The sequence below is a fragment of the Anguilla rostrata genome, chromosome 11 (genome assembly GCF_018555375.3).
Source record: "Anguilla rostrata isolate EN2019 chromosome 11, ASM1855537v3, whole genome shotgun sequence".
Classification (NCBI taxonomy): Eukaryota; Metazoa; Chordata; class Actinopteri; order Anguilliformes; family Anguillidae; genus Anguilla; species Anguilla rostrata.
In genome coordinates this window covers 3700011-3719549 of record NC_057943.1, presented here as the reverse complement: position 1 = coordinate 3719549, position 19539 = coordinate 3700011, and the positions used below count along the sequence as shown (strand labels likewise).

Here is a 19539-nt window from a genome sequence, read left to right as displayed (position 1 = left end):
GATCAATTTATTTCCCCCCCCCCCCCCCCCCAAAAAAAAAAAAAAGCTGTTTGGAGACTTGGAAATGAGATACTTTATATGTCCTTTTAAGAAATCATTTCCAAGCATTTGAAAGACGTGATCTTCTATTCATCAGTGCCTAGTTAAAACATTTGCAAATATGGTTGTGCTTCACCGTCCATAACTTATAACTTTATAGAATTTACATCAACTATCCAAATAGAAAATGAATATTTTTAAAAGGAGTTTGCTAACATTTTTTTTATTTTTAAATTCATAAACATTTTCAATATCTTGCACAGATTTCATTGGGATATCAACATACAATGGTACCCAGTGGCCTGCCACTAATATAATTAATAGTAATAACAATAATAATTATAATAACAATTATAATAACAGTAATACTCAGTCATGTTTACAATAAACCTATACAGTTTGTATTCACGAAAAAAAATGTGCCATAGATTATGACATGATGGGCTTAGCAAAACTAAAATACTGTTTCGAAGCTTGAATGGAGTTTGTATTTTGGAGTTTGTATTTGCTAACTATTCAGCTGGACCTTCATCTACAGAATTAACTGTAAACACAAATTAAACTATGTGAACAAAATTTGGAGTTGTGATGCGCAAAATAATTTGATTTGCAAGACTTGGACTTTGAATCCTATGAACCGATGTGAGGATACTGTGTACATATACTGGTGTTTCTGTGTTGATATCCACACATTTTAAATTATAACTGCCACTTGAACACAGGACATCACTTCTCCTCTGGTATTTCAGCAAAGGTACGTTTTGTAGATATAATAAGCCTCATAAAGATGACAGAAAAAAAAAACCGAATTAAAATTTAAGATACCAGTTTTCCAGATTCTACACAGATCAAATAAATGTAAATGTAGGGAATAGTAATAAAATAAAACAAACATTGATACATGCCTGTGGCCATTTCAGTCTAATTTAAAAGTTCCCGCTGTATACTTTGGCAAAAGCAGAGGTAAACTACAATTGTAATTACCCACAAACTATGAGAATGTAACATATAAGCGATGACACAGACCACCGTAAAGCAAAATTTAAATAAATAAAAAATACAAGAGAAAATACGTTAATTAGACCATGTTTACTGGGTGAATTTTTCCTAGGTTAAACGAATGTCTTTCCATTCAGCATTATAGTAAATCTTTGTCTATGGAGTTTCGGAGGATCACTCTGAATTCCTACAACTTAAACAGCAAGGGTAAAAAAAAAACCCCACCCTTATCGTCTGAAACAGTCATCTTCAACACACAGACTAACCAATAATAGCACTGCAGTTCCATAGAGTATGAAATGTGTTACAGTTGAAGGGTATGAAGATCTCCACCACAACAGACTACAGGTATTCAGATGAGCAGGCACATTTTACATTTTCTTAAATGGCACTGGAGGGTGAAATATGCACATAGGGTGAGAGAATACTGAATGGTTATGTACAAACTCTGAGGTTGACTGGTTTGGGTTTTCATATTAGTCAAGCATTTGTCTAACAAAGAACAACATCAACAAAGAAACGGAATACCTAACAAATATCTATAGTTGTCTTGAAGAAATGCTTAAAATTCACCCACGCTGGCTTACAGTAGGGAGTTTGGGATCAAACAAAAGAGAAACATTACATATAACTCTTTCACCCCCTTCCAGGATCCAAAAAAAAAAACAACCTCAGATTGGGAAATATGTAAGTGGTCAAGTAAAGAAGTTATTCCCAACAGGAAGTTCCACCACAGTTATCAGGAGTCAAATTTAAACGGCACAAGATAGAAATAACACCAAGCTTGCCATCATACCTCGCCCACGGAACTGGGCACTGAGGAGAATAAATTATATTTACAAATGCATTTTTTTAAAATTACCCTTTTGCTTTTTTTTTCTTTTTTCTTTCTCCGAATACAAATACACCTCCATTCACAATTTTCCGTTTCATCTCAATTTTTTCCTTCTGTCTTGATTCCTTTGATCTTTTGAGTGGATGCTTTATAAAAACCATTAATAAGGCAAAAATGCCACATCAGCTCTGAATGAGTAGACCAACGTTCATGCGCACATTCACTCCGTTACATACTCATGTCCTGTACACCTGATCCGAGAGAAACAACCTCAAAAACTCGTTCCTGAGTCCCATTATAAATGTTTGGATGAGCACCACCGCTACGGAAACTTTTACTCAATATTTCAACAGTCCCTGGCCTACCAAAAACAAAACAAAACAAAACAAAACAAAAAAATTCCCCCTAGAAAGCAGTTGTATTGCCATCTAGAGTTTTAAATTTGGATTTCAACACTGCAGCCTTATTTTAGAATAAAATATTGGAATACCAGTGGAAATATGGGACTGACATCATATGAGTATGACCCAAAGCATTCTAATCCATTTGTCCAATTTGAGCAAAAAACCACAGACTTTCCAAAACATCATTTTAAGAAAAGATCTGCAATGCAAGAGAACGTTTATTTTTTACGCGTTGAAATTTGATCAGAATTGAACTTGTGCCTTATACATTGCCAAAGTTTGCTGTCAAACATGGATCGTTTTGACACAAAGGTCTGTGTTTTCCTTTCTTACCACAGATATTAAACTCATTTCTGTCACCATGGATACGTTAACTTTAGTCTCCATGTTAATAAATGAGTTAAATTAAACTGAAAGGCATAAGCAAATACACAGAGAGAAGATTTGAAATTCATTGTCTTTTTTTAGTGGTGTCATCCAGCCCTTTTCCATCAACTTAGATTAGATTTAGACAGCAAAGATATAAGATACTAATTTCATCTGTTTTAAAAGGAAAAACAGTTTAAAAATAATTTCCAGCCAACTGGACTTGATTGGTCTGCAAGTGTGGATGCAGCAGTTCTCAAACCATCACCCGCATACTAAATTCTCAACTGACTGATCTAATCTCAAGTTCTCAAAAACCGAACAACAGCACAACCATCCCTACTACCTGTTTTACATTGCCCGCATAGTGTAACCTAATAATCTTAAGGATAAAAAGTGCAAATACTAGATGGAACTTCCAATAACAATTTAGTGCACAGCCAATTGGCTGGAAAACCTGTCGCAACAGGCTTGGGGGAAAAAATCTCAATGGACTTCTCTCAGCTTCGGTGCTCAATTCAACCACTTCTGAATTGAAATAAAAATATTGAAATAATCTCCCCACCCACTACTATCACAAGTAGAGCAGTAGGACACGTTTGCTCTTTGGTGTACATTAGCATGTATTACACTGACTCGACCACTAGGTGGGAGGGAAGTTACATCAGAAATAGGGGTCCAACGGACTGGAATCCAAACACTTGCCTACTATTGCATATACAAGTGGTACTTGAGTACTCAATAGTAGGGAAATGCGCTGATTGGGACATGGCCTAAGGCTTTTTTATTTTTTTGTCGGTTTGTTTTTTTTATGGTTGTTGGGGGACAACTCATGTCCAGGATACTTGCTGGCAGGGTTGGGGTCAAATCTGTTTTCAATCCAGCCAATTCACAAAACAAATTACATTTTAGTTCATGAATAGAAAAAATTCAATTCAATTCACGAAAAGAATTTTTGTTTAGCCATTTTTAATTTCAGTAATTAAATTTCTATTCATTTTGTGAATCAACTGAAATGCAAATGGAGCTGAGCCCAACCCAACCACACTGACTGGGATGTGTTAGTCATCTAAGGAGCCAGCATAAAACTCTCTATTTAGATACCATCTAATTTGCTCGTGCAGTAAGAGCATGGGGTTGGTGCAAATTACTTAGCAAAAAGTTCTGACAGGGAACCCAAAAACATCCTCTTCGCCCGTCTCAGAACGATGGGGGGCTGGTAGGGTTGACTGTCTCCTCGGTAGCCCTAGTCAAACCTTCAGCAACATTCTATAATCCATCATTAAACCTTTTTAAGCGAAATGCCACAGAAAGTGTCAGTGGTGCCAGCGCACTAGCTCATACTAGAGGCCTCGAGGCCTGGACTAGGCCGCAATACGCTGGAGAGAACAAAATAAAAAATAACAAAAAATGCTTTATGGAAATAAAATCTGATGACAGCATCCTAATCACACACATTTCAGTCTAGACACAGCTAAAGTTGGTCTCCAAAGCTTCTCAAAAAACCATCAGCAGAGGATTTGAGAAGCCATGACGCTCAGTTAAAATGGAGGCTGGTTTGTCTCTCGTCGATCTGTACCATTTCACCACTGGAGCGGAGCTACTGCACCTTCTCTTTGCAGCAGCTGGGCTCTGGACCTCTCTGGGCCTGCGGGCCCAACTGCCGTCAGCCAATAACCAGGGAAGTCTCTTTGGTCCATCTCCTCAAATTTCTTTCAACTGCCTGTGGGGCTACACTAATAGGCGGCACTGTAGTACAATGGGTAAGGAACTGGTCACAGCTCCTAAAGGTCAAAGGTCACTCGATTCCTGGGTAGGACACTGCCGTTGTACCCTTGAGCTGGATTATACACCGCACTTAACCCTCCAGCTGTATAAATGGATGCGGTGTGAATCCTACGTAAAAGTTGTAGCCACCCAGTCCAGTTGTAGATGGGGACAAACAATTAGCCTTCTGCCAGTATGCACCAGTCACACGCACACACATGTACACACATACATAGCTTCGACAGCAATCACTCATGTTAAACCACACAAAAATGAAAAACATTAAAATAAAAAATTGGGCAAAAGTAATTTGTGCTGAAGCTGTTTGTGTAATTACATAACTGCAATTACATAGCTTGTTGGCAGTTAAAAAAAAAAAAAACATTTCAATATCAACTATGCCTTTACATTTTCTTTCAGGTACATACATTTTTGGCAGATTTTTTTTGCAAACACCCGTCAATCTCACAAGATTAATAATACAATAAGAAACTGAACATGTATTTCATGCAACTGACCACTGACACTTGTTATAAACCTTGTGTGTTTTGTGTGTCTATGTGTGTGTGTGTGTGTGTCTGCGCGCGTATCTGCGAGTGTATATTTGCAATAGTCGTCACGGCCCAAAACCCAACGCCCCATTATTTATGTGATCACGTGTTTTCGTCCGAAAGTACTGACTCCTCCGCCTCCTCCTCCAGGGATTCCGAGATGGAGGCGCGGGCTTGTAGCTCCTCCCCCCGGCCGGCCCGGGACAGGACCTCCATCCAGCGGCGCTGGAGCTCCTCCCCCTCGGCGCTGAAGTAAACGGTCAGGTGACTCTGGCTGATTTTGAAGGCGTTGCGCCGCTCCAGTCTGTCGCCGGGCTCGGGGTGGGACACCTCGAACCCGATCAGGGGGATGCTCCGCTGGGCCTTCACATCCTGGACGCAGGAAAAAAAAAAACTAATTTAAATTTTAAATTTCTTTTTTTTTTTTTTACAAAGCATTGAAGCTTGTGTCACGAGATGCCACAGTGCAAAAAAATCCTAAACAACAAAAACAAAGAACGGAATGCTGTTTTATTATGCAGCTTCTCACACAACAGACATATCAGGGAAATCAGCCTGGTGAAACAGCCAGAACAGTGACACAAAAATGACCTAAAAGTCATGTCCTCAAAAGTTGGGAAGTCCATGGGTCAGAAAATGAACGTCCTACCATCTTCCATCCATAACCTCAGCCAGCCGATTTCTCTGACTACTTCCACCTCCATTCTGAAGAACGGGCAAAAACGAGCAAATCCAGGCGACAGCGACAAAAGACTGGGGAGGATTTCTACTTTCTGAACCTGGATTTCCCCCCTGTGACCCCCTCAGCCCCCCCCCCCCCCCTCACCTGAGGTGCCCCGTAGATGTACAGGACCAGAGGCTCGTTCTCCGGAATGACGAACCAGGCCTTCTGCCACCCGCGCCCCCCTCCCTTCTCCATGTGGTGCAGAAAACTGCACATCACACTGTTCTCCGCTGCCACAGAGGCCTGTTTCTGTGGAGGATACAAATATATACACACACACATTAATACACACACACACACACGCACGCGCGCACACACACACACACACACACACGCATGCGCACACACACACACACGCACACACACACACACACACACACACGCATGCGCACACACACACGCACACACACACGCACCACACGCACGGGCACACACACACGCACACACACACACGCACACACACGCACACACACACACGCACACACACACACACACACACACACACGCACACACACACACGCACACACACACACGCACACACACACACGCACACACGCATTAATGCACGCAGGGTTATCATGCCCCATTAGCAGCACGCAGCACTCTCATTGTTAAAAACGCTCGAGCCCCTCATTTCGGGCGGGGGGGGTTTCGTTCCCTCCCTGGTTTCGGCGCGTTCCCTCACCTCCAGGATGGAGCGGCGTCTCTGCGCGGTGCTGGGCAGGCAGGCGGGGGAGGGGGGCACCCCGTGCAGCGCGGTGTAGCAGTCCACGCACACGCGGTTCGCCCGGTTGTTGTCGTACAGCAGCCGGGCCCGGAACTCGGAGCACTTCCCGCACACCACCTGGCGGGGGTTCGAAAGAGCGACAGTCGCCGCTGTAGCAGAGTGGAACTGACCCTGGAGCGGCTGCACTTGGGGTACTTAATCTCTTTGGGGTATTTAAGTGGGGGGGTATTTAATCTGTCTCTTCAGAGGATTGTGCAGATCTGATGTTGAAAGGACACATGGATCTCCGTGGTCACCCTTGACCCCGCCCCCCTGCCCCACCCCCACTTTCAAAATCTAGCCAATCAGGTGGGAGACTTACATGCCCACAGGCCTTGCAGTGGTGGCGCCTCTTAGTGATGGAGTTGAAGGGCTCCTGACATTTCATACACAGGGTGACCTCCTTCTCTCTGATTGGGGTGGGAGCACGCTTCCCCAACTCCGTACAGTTCTGTGAGACAGAGAGACAGAGAGAGAGAGAGAGAGAGAGAGAGAGGAGGGAGAGGGGGAGTGAGAAAGAAAGATCGAGAGGAAAGAGAGGGAGAGAGAGATAGGAGGGAGAGGAAGAGAAGAAGAGAGCGAGGGCAAAGAGAGATAAGATGGTCTTCAGAAAAACTCAAGTAACAGTTGAAGTCGTGTTCATGTTCTCAAGGTGAGCCGGTTCTAACTAGCTGTAACTAGTTCTCGTGGCCTCACAGGGGAGTTGGGGGGAGTGTAGTCCTCCTCACGGAAGGAGCAGTTCACCAGCCTGAACGTCTCTAACGTCTGCTCATGTCTCTGAATGGTGGCCTGGATCGCCTGAGAGAGAGAGAGAGAGAGAGAGAGAGAGCAAGGGAGAGAGAGAGAGATGGAGAGAGAGAGGAAATGGAGTAATCCACTTATCCCGGGTGATTGGGGGGGGTCAGAGATCAGACAAACAATATGACAAAGAGGAAAGTGCCTCTCTTCTTACCTGGATCCAGTCTTTCTTCTCCTCTTCAGTCCTGCACAGAACGAAATAGATGAATGAAAATTTTAAAAATAATAATAATTTTACAAATAATTATGGCTGTCATTATGGCTATAGTGCGTAGGTGCTGGGGCTCTCTCGAGCTATGTTATACCCCACTACAAATGCACTTCAGAAAAAGGGACTGGTACATTCATAACAAACAAAAGCTTTGGCTGGATCTTCGTCTGTAAAAATATAGTAGACATCCACATAAAGGCAAGGCACTCATGTTGTGTAGAAACGTTGAACAGCCTTTATTCAAAGTGACTACGTAATTAACAACATCGCGTACTGACCAACCCTGTCTTCTTCAGGGTCACACAACAAGTGTAGCACCACAAAACCGGATTTAATTACATCAGGTTTCCATAACTACAGTCTCACACGGGGAATTAGATAATTAGCAGGACGGAACTGCTTGAGCCTCCACGCCACCAAGACCAATTCAACTTGATTAAAACAATAAGGGCCACAGTTCAAGTGGGGATAGGTACATGTTTGCACTTCTACACTCGAGTTGCACTTCGCTGTGCAATGTAACAGCTCGACTCACCTAGCCTGCAGCTCCAGGGATCGCTGTTTGCCGGAAACCAGGAACGTCCGCGGCACATTAACGCTGCTGGTCTCCTTCAGCTGCAAAAACCCGGCAGGAAACATCACTATGCATGTCCACATCTATATATATCATTTCATCACCACAAGAGGGTACACAGATCTCAACCTAATCTGTTGCCTGCATTCTTATACTAGACATCATGTGTAGTTAGGGTTGAATAAATGGATAAATAAAGTAGGAGCTGTAGGTGGATACACTGCTGCATTGCTTCATAATCCATGGGGGAAATATGCTATTAAACTAAACTACTGATGAAAATAAGGCAGGACAAGCTACATGAGGCTACATGAGATGAAATTTCCCATGTTTTCATGTAAACAAATAAAAGGCAAAAAACCAAAAACAAACACACCTCCATTCCATCGACATCGATCCTGGCCCTGACTCCAAATTTCTGTCCAATCAGACGCAGTTTGGGGACGCAGTACAGTAACCTGTCATTGAACTGCAAAGAGAGAGAGGGGGACGGGGGTAAAGATACACTCAAAAGGACCACAAAAGAAGGTTATGCTATGCTATGCTATGTTATGCTATGCTATGTTATGTCATGCTATGTTATGCTATGCTATGTTATGTTATGCTATGTTATGCCATGCCATGCTATGCTATGCTATGCTATGTTATGCTATGTTATGTTATGCTATGTCATGCTATGCTATGCTATGCTATGTTATGTCATGCTATGCTATGCTGTGTTATGCTATGCTATGCTATGTTATGCTATGTCATGCTATGCTATGCTATGCTATGTTATGCTATGTTATGCTGTGTTATGTTATGCTATGTTATGTCATGCTATGCTATGAGGCAATGGTAGTTTCTGCAATAAGTATATTCGTGATCATAGATTAATTTCAAACTGAGGGACGAGCGCGCACCAGAATGAGATACCGATCCTGTGACGTGCCGTTTTTGGCAGACAGCTTGAGGATGTGTCCCTCCTTGATGAGCTCATTCGTGGGGTTCACAATGTCCTCTTCGCCGCCCAACAGCTCGTAGACCTTTAGCAGCTTGTGCATTCTCTCCTGAGACAGGAGAACAAACACGCCGCACTTTTAATTTCGCTGATTAAACACTTCACACGGGTCACAGATGCAGACAGGCGAGGGTGTCGTCGGGGAGTTGGGGCCCCATGAAAAGACCTCAGATTGAGCTCCACCAACCCAGGCCACCCCAGAAAAAGAAACGGGTAGTTTTATTTGTACATGGTAAATAAAATATCCTATTAATGTCAGTTTCTGGCATAACTGATGAATAAAAAGTCATTCATCCTATGTTCTAATATTTTTTGAGGGTCCCTGTCAGTTAGGGCCCTTGGAATCGTCCTAACTTGCCCTATATGGCGCCGCTGTAGATAAATTTAGATACTTTTTGATAAAATGTTCCTTGAAATAAATATTTTTTTTCTAAAAACTTCACCAATAAACAGCTCTGAATGAAAGGCTCTCGTTAACAACCTCTCATTACGGCAGCGTCCACCCCCCCTTAATTACAAACTCAGGGAACGTCAGCGTCGTCCCTCCCTGGGAGCTGGTTGCCATGGCGGCTAAAACAGAAGCCAAAGGTATGCGCTCTCTGGCGCCCCCACTGGCGCTGGGTGGTAGTGCGCGCTGAAGCGGTCCCAGGGGGCCCCTGGCCCTGCGTAAAAACGCCGTTTACTTCACTCACCATCTTCCTGATCGCCGCGTTGGAGTGTTCCGCTGCGGTCGCTATCAACTCCAGGGATTCTGAAAAGGCACAAAAAATAATCCAACTCAGACCGGCAGAGTCCCGCACCGCACAGCTAGTACAACCAACCATCTCAAAGGAGGAACGCTGAAACACACCCCTGTAGAGGCGTTGTGATTTCGCCATTTAATTGGAGTGTGGATTATATTACTATTTTCTAAACCAGCGGTAGACAAACCCAGGTCCTTGGGTGCCAGAAATATTTCAGTTTTTTTTCCCTCCAAACCCAGAACTACATTAGTGTATTCATTAATTACAGGTTTAATGCACACAGGGGACAAATGCGCTGGAGGTATTTCTCAAAATTTCACCATTCAGACTGTAAATATTCAGACTCGGGCTCTAAATAATCCATCAAACTCATGAGGTCAAGCTCAGACGGAACAAACAGCAGAAGCATCGCTGGCACAGCAGGACCAGAGCGTGCAGCCGTCGACCGTTGAACTGAACTGCAGAGAGCTCTGAGCGCCCGGCTGGAGTCCTAACAGAACTCCTGTGAGGTGCATTATGGGAAAAACAGAAACTCAAGCTCTCTTTAACTCAAGAGCTTCAGACTGTGGCTGTGCTTGCAGACCACTGGGCTGCAGGTGCACTATACATCAGAGTATGCATTAGGGTTTCTGTGAAGGACAGAGAGCATGCGTTTGTGTTTCTGTGCAGGAGAGAGAACGCATGTTAGGGTTTCTGTGCCGGAAATGGAGCGCATGTTAGGGTTTCTGTCCGCGTTAGGGTTCTGCACGCGTTAGGGTTTCTGTGCCTGTTTGTGTTTCTGTCCGTGTTACGGTTTCCGTGCGTGTTAGGGTTCTGTGTGTATTAGGGTACTGTGCGTGTTAGGGTTCTGTGTGCGTTAGGGTTCTGTGTGCGTTAGGGTTCTGCGTGCGTTAGGGTTTCCGTGCGCATCAGGCGGTGCATGCAGCAGGGCGGGGATCCTCACTCTGCGCGTCCTTGGAGTCGTGGGCGTCCTGCGGCAGCCGGTGCAGGTAGTCCTTCAGCAGCAGCTCGTAGCGCGGGATCCGCTGCACCGGCTCCAGCATGTGGTGCTGCAGGGTCAGGTTCCCACACATCTCCTCTCTCTGAGACACACACACACAGACACACACACACGCATGCACGCACGCACACACACACACACACACACACACAGACACACACGCATGCGCGCACGCACACACACACATACACGCAGACACACGCACGCGCGCACGCACACACACACACACACACACGCACACACGCACGCAGACACACACACGCACACGCAGACACACACGCATGCGCGCACGCACACACACACATACATGCAGACACACGCACGCGCGCACGCACACACACCCACACGCACACACACACACACGCACACACACACACACATACACATACACGCACGCACACACACAGAGAGATACAATGAGAGAAACATAGATACAGCTTGGGAATAATCTGAAAGAGGGTGAGAGGAATGGATAGACCCACAGTGAGAAATGCACGCACACACACACACACACACACACACACACACACACACAGCGACGTGCGAGACAGAGCAATCGATACAGATTCTCAGAGGGCGACAGACAGTGACACAGGGAATGAAAAACAGACAAATGCCCCGACAGGGAGCAACAGAGTACAGACACAGAAATACATAATGCAAGGCTCCATAAAATCACTAATAAAACCAGTATTAACGAAGGAAATTTAAAAAATACAAAACCACCACATTCTCCCCACCCCAGCCCAAAGAACATAGTCTTTGGCAGCGCCGCCCAACCCTGTTGCTGGAGATCTAACGTCCTGTGGGTTTGCCCTCCAGCCCTAAAGGAAGCACACCTCATTCAACACCTCATTGAGCAGCTGATAAGTAAAATAAGGTGTGCCAAACTAGGGTTGAAATTAAAACCTACTGGACAGTACATCTCTAGGAACAGGGTTGGGCAGCCCTGGTCCATGGGCTGGGGGGGATCTGCTGCCCCCGGTGGCAGTTCTGTGCACTGCAGCGCATCAGCACAGTGGCCAGTTAGTATTCCACAGGTGCAGCCGGGAGCCGTGCGGAGCCGTTTGAAGCCGTAAGGCAGCTCAAACTCCGGCCCCATTAGTATTCCCAGTGTTTACCGAAGCTCCTCCGCACGCCCCTGGCCCCTGACAACCCCCCCCCCCCCCCCCCCCCCCCCCCCCCCCAAGTCTCCGACGCCCTGGCCCTGACAACCTCCCCCCCCCGTCTCTCTCTCCCTCCGTTTGATCTGTCGGCTAACGGGAGGGGGGCCGTCAGCATCCCCCACCTCTCCACCTTCACATCTCTCTCTCGCAAAAGTGCCGCTTTCATTTACTTCAATTTTCATTTTTATTCCTCATAATGTGTGGCATATAAACTAAGCCTCCCCCCCACACCCCCCACCCCCACCTCCAAAGGTCAAAACTGACATTTCTCTGATTTGTACCTGCTATTGCCACTGCAGACTAAATCAAGTAAAAGTGAGATCAAGGGATATTCTGGGGATAAAGACAGTTCTTCTTTGGTGAAAATAATAAGCATTTATTTTTTGAAAAGCTATTTTACTAATTGTTAGCCCCCCCCCCAAAAAATAGCGCTGGGTACTTGCAATGTAATAATGCAGATACTGTAAATTAACGAGATGAAAATATCATGCCCTGTCACAGCAAAGTGGGGGTTTATCTAGAAAAAAAAGCAAAAATCTTACGCTTTTCAAGCACGGTCCCTGCATAAATAGGCCATTAATAGATGATCACATTCCTCATTAATCCCCTAATCTAGGGCAGGCCGGCTTGCACCCGGCCCATTTACACAGACGGGTACTTACGAGAGCAATTCAGGTTAAGCACTTTTCAGGGGTACAACAACAAGTCTCCCAATCCCAGGACTTGAACCTACAGCCTTCCGGTTGCACTCCAAGCGACTGCCACGAGCAAACAAGCCGCGCATAGTATTTCAAGAGAACGTCACAACCTGCAAAGTTTGTCGATGGAACAATTCCAGTAAACACAACTGTGCTCCGATCCTTTTCTCAGCAGGTTCTCGGCGCCTCTCTGTGTGCAGAGTGCACCTGTCAACCCTAAAATACGCCTGCGTTCTGCGCTAACGTCAACACAGCCAAGCAGGGAGACAGCCGTGACTGCTCATGAGCAGATGCACTGGATGTTTTGCTTTCATACTGGTCTGCTACTCACACACTGCACTATAAATAAACTACAATGTGCACCACAGTAGCTACCCCCTGGTAGTTGAAAGACTACAGCAAGACTACAGCCTCCAGTGTTACGAAATGACTACTTTTAGAAAGGGATTCATTTTATACCTACATTTGTGAATATTAAACGTACAACTGCATAGATATTCCTGACTGGCATCACAGAATACCAGGCAGGACATATAAAGTATGCTCGGGCAACACTACAGACTTCCTGTGGGAATCCTGTTGACAGAAAATTGGCTGGATCTCAGGTATGCAGGGTTGCAAATCCAGCCAGCCAATGTGTGTCAATAGCGCTGCAATCTAATCATGGCCAAGGCCAGTGCACACTTTGATCAGGAGTCCTACGGTGTTGTGACCTTTAATGCGACCATGAGAAGCATGACATGCATTACCACCACTCACCACCAGGGTGGAGAAAGGAAGTGATTACCCCAAACGGGGGGATGACATCACACGAATGTTCTGCTGACTGTGTTGACATGACACCTCTTTCTTTTCCCCCTGAACAAGTATAAATTATTTTCTGAAAGTGTCACTGAGGGGGGTGGGGGGGAGGGGGGATAAAGATCAGCAGAGTGTTCCCTGCCTAGTGCCACAAGAGTGACTCCTCTGGTCACCCTGCAGTTTGCCTGCAGTAGCTGAATGCATCCCAGAGCCAACCCATTATGTTACATTACATCACAGGTATTCAGCAGACGCTCTGACCTAGAGCAACTTACACAACTTATTTTTTTACATTCTGCAGCATTTACATTGCATCCATTTATACTGCTGGATATATACCGAAGCAATGCAGGTTAAGCACCTTGCTCAAGGGTACAACGGCAGTGTTCTACTCCTCCTAGCGCCTGCTTCTCAGCTGATACCGGCCCATGGAGGAATCTGAGGAGCTCACCTGTATGCTGTGGATGATGGCTTTGAACTGGGAGGACCGCTCCATCCAGGTGTTGACCAGCTCCATGGCGCGGTCGAAGTTCTTCACGTACTCCCCGTACATCTTCAGGAACGGGGCCAGCTTCTGGAGGATGTCCCCGATACGGGGGTTCGAGTCCCTGGGGGAAAGCGGGAAAGAGGGCAGGGCCAGGATGAGTCCCGGAGCAGGATGGACGTCAGCAAAAAAAAATATAACCGACTGTGTTGTCCCCCCAGATCTTGTTTTTAAAGGTGTGTGTTCCCAGACGTTCACTAACAGCAGCTAGAGTCATCACACAGCACTACGGTATGTTCTTCATTCTGCAATGCGCACATACTACTGCAAGCACCTTCTTCAGCAGTTGTCTGGTTACGTAACCTGAAGCGTAGATTATACTAAAAGAAGAAACGAACAGCGCACACTAAAGCGCCGCAATTTTACTACCAACGTTTCGGCTTCAAGTCCTCATTAGGGCTGAAACGCTGGCAATAAAATTATGGAGCTTAAGTGTGCGTTGTTAACTTCTTCCTTTAGTACAATCACTATGAATACCAGCACCTCATGTAAAATTATGGTGAGCATTTATTTAGCTTCTTTTTTTAATAAAAGCACGGATATCGGAGAGCATGGATAGCAATGGATAATGAAAGCATGGATACCAGAGCATGGATATCGGAGGTCATGAATAATGAGAGTATGGATTTCGGAGAGCATGGATATCGGAGATCACGGATAATGAGAGTATGGATTTCGGAGAGCATGGATATCGGAGATCACGGATAATGAGAGTATGGATTTCGGAGAGCATGGATATTGGAGATCACGGATAAGTATGATTTGGAGAGTATGGGTATTGAGTCCGGATAGGAGTAGGATTGGACATGGATATGGGATATCACGGATAATGAGAGTATGGATATCGAAGAGGATGGATATTTGAGGATAATGAGACCATGGATAATAAGAGCATGAATGTCTGAGAGCATGGATATTTGAGGATAATGAGATCATGGATAATGAGAGCATGAATATCTGAGAGCATGGATAATGATAGTATGTATATCTGAGGATAATGAGGGTATGGATATCTGAGGATAATGAGATCACAGATAATGGAGTACTTCTCTCACCACTCCTCCATGCGCTTCTCCAGCGCGGGCAGCAGGAACTGCTGGTGGAAGCAGTAGATGGAGCAGATGTTGGAGAAGATGCCCATGACCACCTCGCAGGGGAAGGAGCCGCGGGAGCGCGCCTCCTCCATCAGCTGGGAGCAGAAGACCTGGTCCAGGAGGTGCAGGCGCGACACGTACGCCTTCTCCGTGTGCAGCAGCTCGTTGGCGATGTTGAACACCCGCTGCTGGACCGAGAGCTGGAGGGACGCAAACACACACACGCACGCACACACACACACACGCATGCACGCACGCACGCACGCACGCACGCACAAACACACACACACACACGCACACACATATATACACACACACACGCACGCACGCACACACAAACACACACACGCGCACACACATATATACACACACACACGCACGCACACGCACACACAAACACACACACACATATACACACACACACACACGCACGCACACACACACACACACACACACACACACACATATACACACACACACGCACGCACGCACGCACGCACACGCAAACACACACATGCGCACACACAAACACACGCGCGCACACACACGCACACACACACACACACGAACACACACACACGCACACACACACACACATATACACACACACGCATGCACGCACGCACACACAAACACACACACGCGCACACACGCGCGCGCACACACACACATAAAGCCTGTAATACAACACCGCCATCACAGCAGGAATAAACTATTCTGATATTTTATCCCATTTCAAAAGTAAAATATTTCCAAGCGTAGTTGCCCTTAAGTACTTCTCTATAATAAAGCTTAAGTCTTGCATGTGCACATCAATAAAGCCCAATTCTCAGACAAGCGCAATACTCTGGTGATTCATGTCCCAGTAGAGCGTTTCTCCTGAGGGCTCTCCAGGCCTCCCTTAATCACACCTGAAATTACCCTGAATGTCGCCAGCGCAGGAAGATTAAGTACAGGCCACTGGTAATCACTGCTAATCATTCAGTGGGGTTAATCTGGTCGATAACTGTGTACCGTGACCTTAACACAGCATTCAGCGTTCAGCAGATTTCATTACGCAGGACACAGAGGTACACAGAACATACTGGTCAAAGGGGTGAAAATTATACTGAACAGCACCTTCGCAAAGATCAGAATTATATACTTTGGCAGGGATACTCAAATCTGGCCCTCGAGTACATTAATAGTCAGTAGTACTGCTGCTTTCCTATTAGACTTGATAGCTGATTGATCGATGAAAGCCACTGATTGGCTCAGCTGGTGTCCCAGGATTAAAACAGTCCCTGTTTAGGGGGACTTGTTTGAACCAGCAGCACTACAGGTCCTGGAGAGCCAGATTTGAGGACCCCCGACGTATGGGAAGAGCTGGTTGGCAGGCCGGCCTGGGTCAAATACGTATTTGTTTTGGATTCAAATACATTTCTGTGCTCTGTTGATCTCGCCTGGTGTAACTGAGCCTGCCAATATGACCAGAAGGCGGGGTTTGCACTTTCTGAGAGTATTTCATTGGTTTCAATACACCAGACAAGATCAGTAGTGTAGTGTAGAAAAGAATTTGAATCCAAAACAAATACGTATTTGACCTTAGGTCTGTTGGCAGGTAATGTAAATAATGTTAATGTCCTGTGTGTTTCTGTGAAAAGCACCCTCACCTCACAGGAGTCCTGTCTCTCCGTTTTGGGGAGAACGAGGGGCTGCAGTGCAGTGGGGGTGAGCTCGCTCTCGTCCCCGCTCCCCTCCTCCATGTCGCTGTCCCCCTCCGAGTCCCGCCCCCCCTCCGCCGAGGCGCCCCCCTCGCCCCCCGGCCCCTCCGGGCCACCGTAGGAGGAGGAGGAGGAGAGGCGCGGGAGGGTGAGGGCGGGGCTGCAGGGGCACACCTCCCGCTCCTGCCCCGCCCGCTCCTCCTCCCCGGCGAAGCACAGCTCCTCGCTGTGCGAGGGGGAGCTGATGCTGTCGATGCCGCTGTCCCGATTGGCCAGCTTGCCGTCCGTCTGGGGCGGGGGGAGGGACAGGCGGTCCAAGGGCACGTCCGATTGGCTGGCCAGCAGCTCCCTCATCTCCAGGGAGTCCAGGAGCTTGTCGGAGGCGCCGTAGCCCGACTCCAGCGACAGGCGCCTCTCCGCGCACGCGGCCCCCAGCTCTCTCTCCTCCTCTCTTTCCTCCCCCTCTCCTTCTTTACCCTCCTCCACTTCCTCCTCCTCCGCCTCCTCCCCCCCTTCCGCCAGCCCCACGGGGGCTTCCTGGACCTCCTGAGGCTCAGGGCTGAGGGCAGGGGGCTCTGCCGATGGGGGGGTGTGGACCCCCCCTCCCGACGGCGGCTCCGGGACTCTGGGGACGCACAGGGCCCCCCCGGTGATATCCGGCACGACGATGATCTGCTCTCTGAGGGAAGGACCACAGACAGGAGAAGAAGAATCTGTATCTGCTGCTTTAAAAGCTGCTTCCACAAACACAGAGAGGAACTGCCCCTCCCACTCAGAGCAGGGAACCCAATCTGCATTTGCAATGGAACACCTGCCTCTTAAAGAAATTACTGTTTTATTCCAACAAAAGATTAATGACACCGAAACTTACTTGAAACTTAAACAGCTATTTTATTTCCTCTAATTAAGTTTGGGAAGTTCTGTGCGGCCCCTCTTACTGACCCCTGGAATTACGACGGGCCTTTAAACGGAAACCCGAATCGAGCGCGTTGGCGGGAGGCAGCCGACTCCGTCCCCTCTCCGCGCGCGGGACTCACCTCTCGAACTTCTCGATGAGCGAGAGGACGCAGCTGGGGGAGGCGCTCCCCTCGCCGTGCGCGGGGGGGGCCCGGGAGGCGCGGGGGTCCGCGGGGAGCGGCCGGGACGGGGGCGGCGGGGGGAGGGGCTTGTCGGGCGCCCGTGGCCGACGCCCGCTCTGCAGGTGAGGCGGTTTCGGGGGCACTGTGAGGGGACATGGAAGAGATTCAGGGTTTTTTTTTCGGAGCTGAACTGACGTTAAACACACAGAGGCAAACCCGTGAGGCACACAGCAGGAGGGGGCTGGCGTCGCCACAGCGGTCCTACCTTGCGGTTTCGGCCCGGGCAGGGGGGGCCGTGTTTTGGGGGGAGGGGTGGGGAGTTCCGGCGGTCCGTTCTCATTGGTCCCGTTGCAGTGGCGGGGTCCCAGGGGCCCGGGGTCGGAGCACAGGCGCTGAGGTGTCTCGTGGGCCCCGATACAGGGACCCGGCTCCAGGGAGAGGCTCTTCGTGAGGAGCCTGGGACTAGAGGAGGAGGAGCCTGAGGAAGAGGAGAGGGAACACCTGCTCAGTTCTGTCTCTCTTTGACACATAAAATTGCACTAGCTGACTTCTGTCTCACTTCAGGGCACACTGACTCAATTGTTGGCTCACTTCAGGGCACAAGAGCTCATTTCTGTCTCATTTCGTGCTCATTTTGACACTTCAGACAACACTGGTTCACTTCTGGCTCACATTGGCTCGTTTCTGTCTCACTTCGGGACACACTGGCTCCAACTTATCGCAGACGGCAAAATTCCGATCTCTTCGCCAAAGCTCACAATTACTACGGTAACAGAGGAGAACTGTGATGAGGCTGCAGTGGTCTGCATCCCCAAAGTGTGACAGTCATCCGAAGGTTGCCTACTTCTCTAACGTACATCGAGGCACAGGAATGACATAGGCTTTATGGAACTAGCATACTGCATGGTGAGACTGGACAGAGACTTGTACACTGAGCACAATGCACAGGTAAAGGATGCACAGCATGTATCCTTGTGTGTGCTACTGTCCCACAGCACAACCAAGCAGCAAAGTGGATGATTTAGTTTGGACCTTAACAAATTGGGAACCATGAAAAGGGGGAGGGATTTCTAACTAAAAGATAGTTAGGGTTAGGGTTAGGTTTTTTCATGATGATATTGGACCCAGATATCTGTTATATATTAACCTACAAGGCATCAAACTCCAGTCATGGAGGGCTGCAGAGGCTGCTGGTATTTGTAGTTTCCTTTCAATCAGCAGCCAATTAAGGGCTTGAGAACAAGGGTGTTGACTCTCTAGCCAATCAATGACTTCAATTAATCAGTGATGCTGATGCACACTGAAAATCAGTGGACACTGCGGCCCCCCCAGGACTGGAGTTTTACACCCCTGCTCTAAGATTCGATCATTAAACAGAAATACATGGGCACAAACAGTCCTCAGTAAATCCTTCCTAATCAATAATTCCAAGTTCACACGCAATACGGGCAAATCTTCACCCTCCTAAATACTGCACCACTATGGTCAGTTTTACTTTAGATACAGAGGTGTAATAATCGTATAGTTATTGTAACACAGCCTCTGAATCCTCCACTCTCAACATTTACAAAAAGAACTGAAGAACTTCTCACACACCCACTCATTCACGGACGCACATACTCACTAATGCATTCTTTTTATCTTTGTTTCACTATATTGTCTTATATGGTATTTTTT

At 47.1% G+C, this 19539-nt stretch overlaps 1 protein-coding gene across 2 annotated transcripts in view; it reads right to left on the bottom strand.

The window, feature by feature from the left end:
* Nucleotides 1–246: 246 nt before the first annotated feature.
* Nucleotides 247–19539, bottom strand: part of fgd1 (FYVE, RhoGEF and PH domain containing 1) — a 63359-nt gene continuing 44066 nt past the window's right edge. For both annotated transcript variants that reach the window (XM_064300545.1, XM_064300546.1), the window contains exons 2-17: nt 18128–18340; nt 17821–18004; nt 16733–17462; nt 15042–15280; nt 13894–14050; nt 10721–10859; nt 9727–9785; nt 8937–9083; nt 8411–8503; nt 7996–8075; nt 7404–7434; nt 7148–7249; nt 6774–6902; nt 6371–6529; nt 5788–5934; nt 247–5333 (exon numbers count right to left, since the gene is read on the bottom strand). In XM_064300545.1, the coding sequence (XP_064156615.1) occupies nt 5064–5333; nt 5788–5934; nt 6371–6529; nt 6774–6902; nt 7148–7249; nt 7404–7434; nt 7996–8075; nt 8411–8503; nt 8937–9083; nt 9727–9785; nt 10721–10859; nt 13894–14050; nt 15042–15280; nt 16733–17462; nt 17821–18004; nt 18128–18340 (2879 nt within the window). In that variant the 3' untranslated portion in view covers nt 247–5063. The remainder of the gene's footprint in view (nt 5334–5787; nt 5935–6370; nt 6530–6773; nt 6903–7147; nt 7250–7403; nt 7435–7995; nt 8076–8410; nt 8504–8936; nt 9084–9726; nt 9786–10720; nt 10860–13893; nt 14051–15041; nt 15281–16732; nt 17463–17820; nt 18005–18127; nt 18341–19539) is intronic.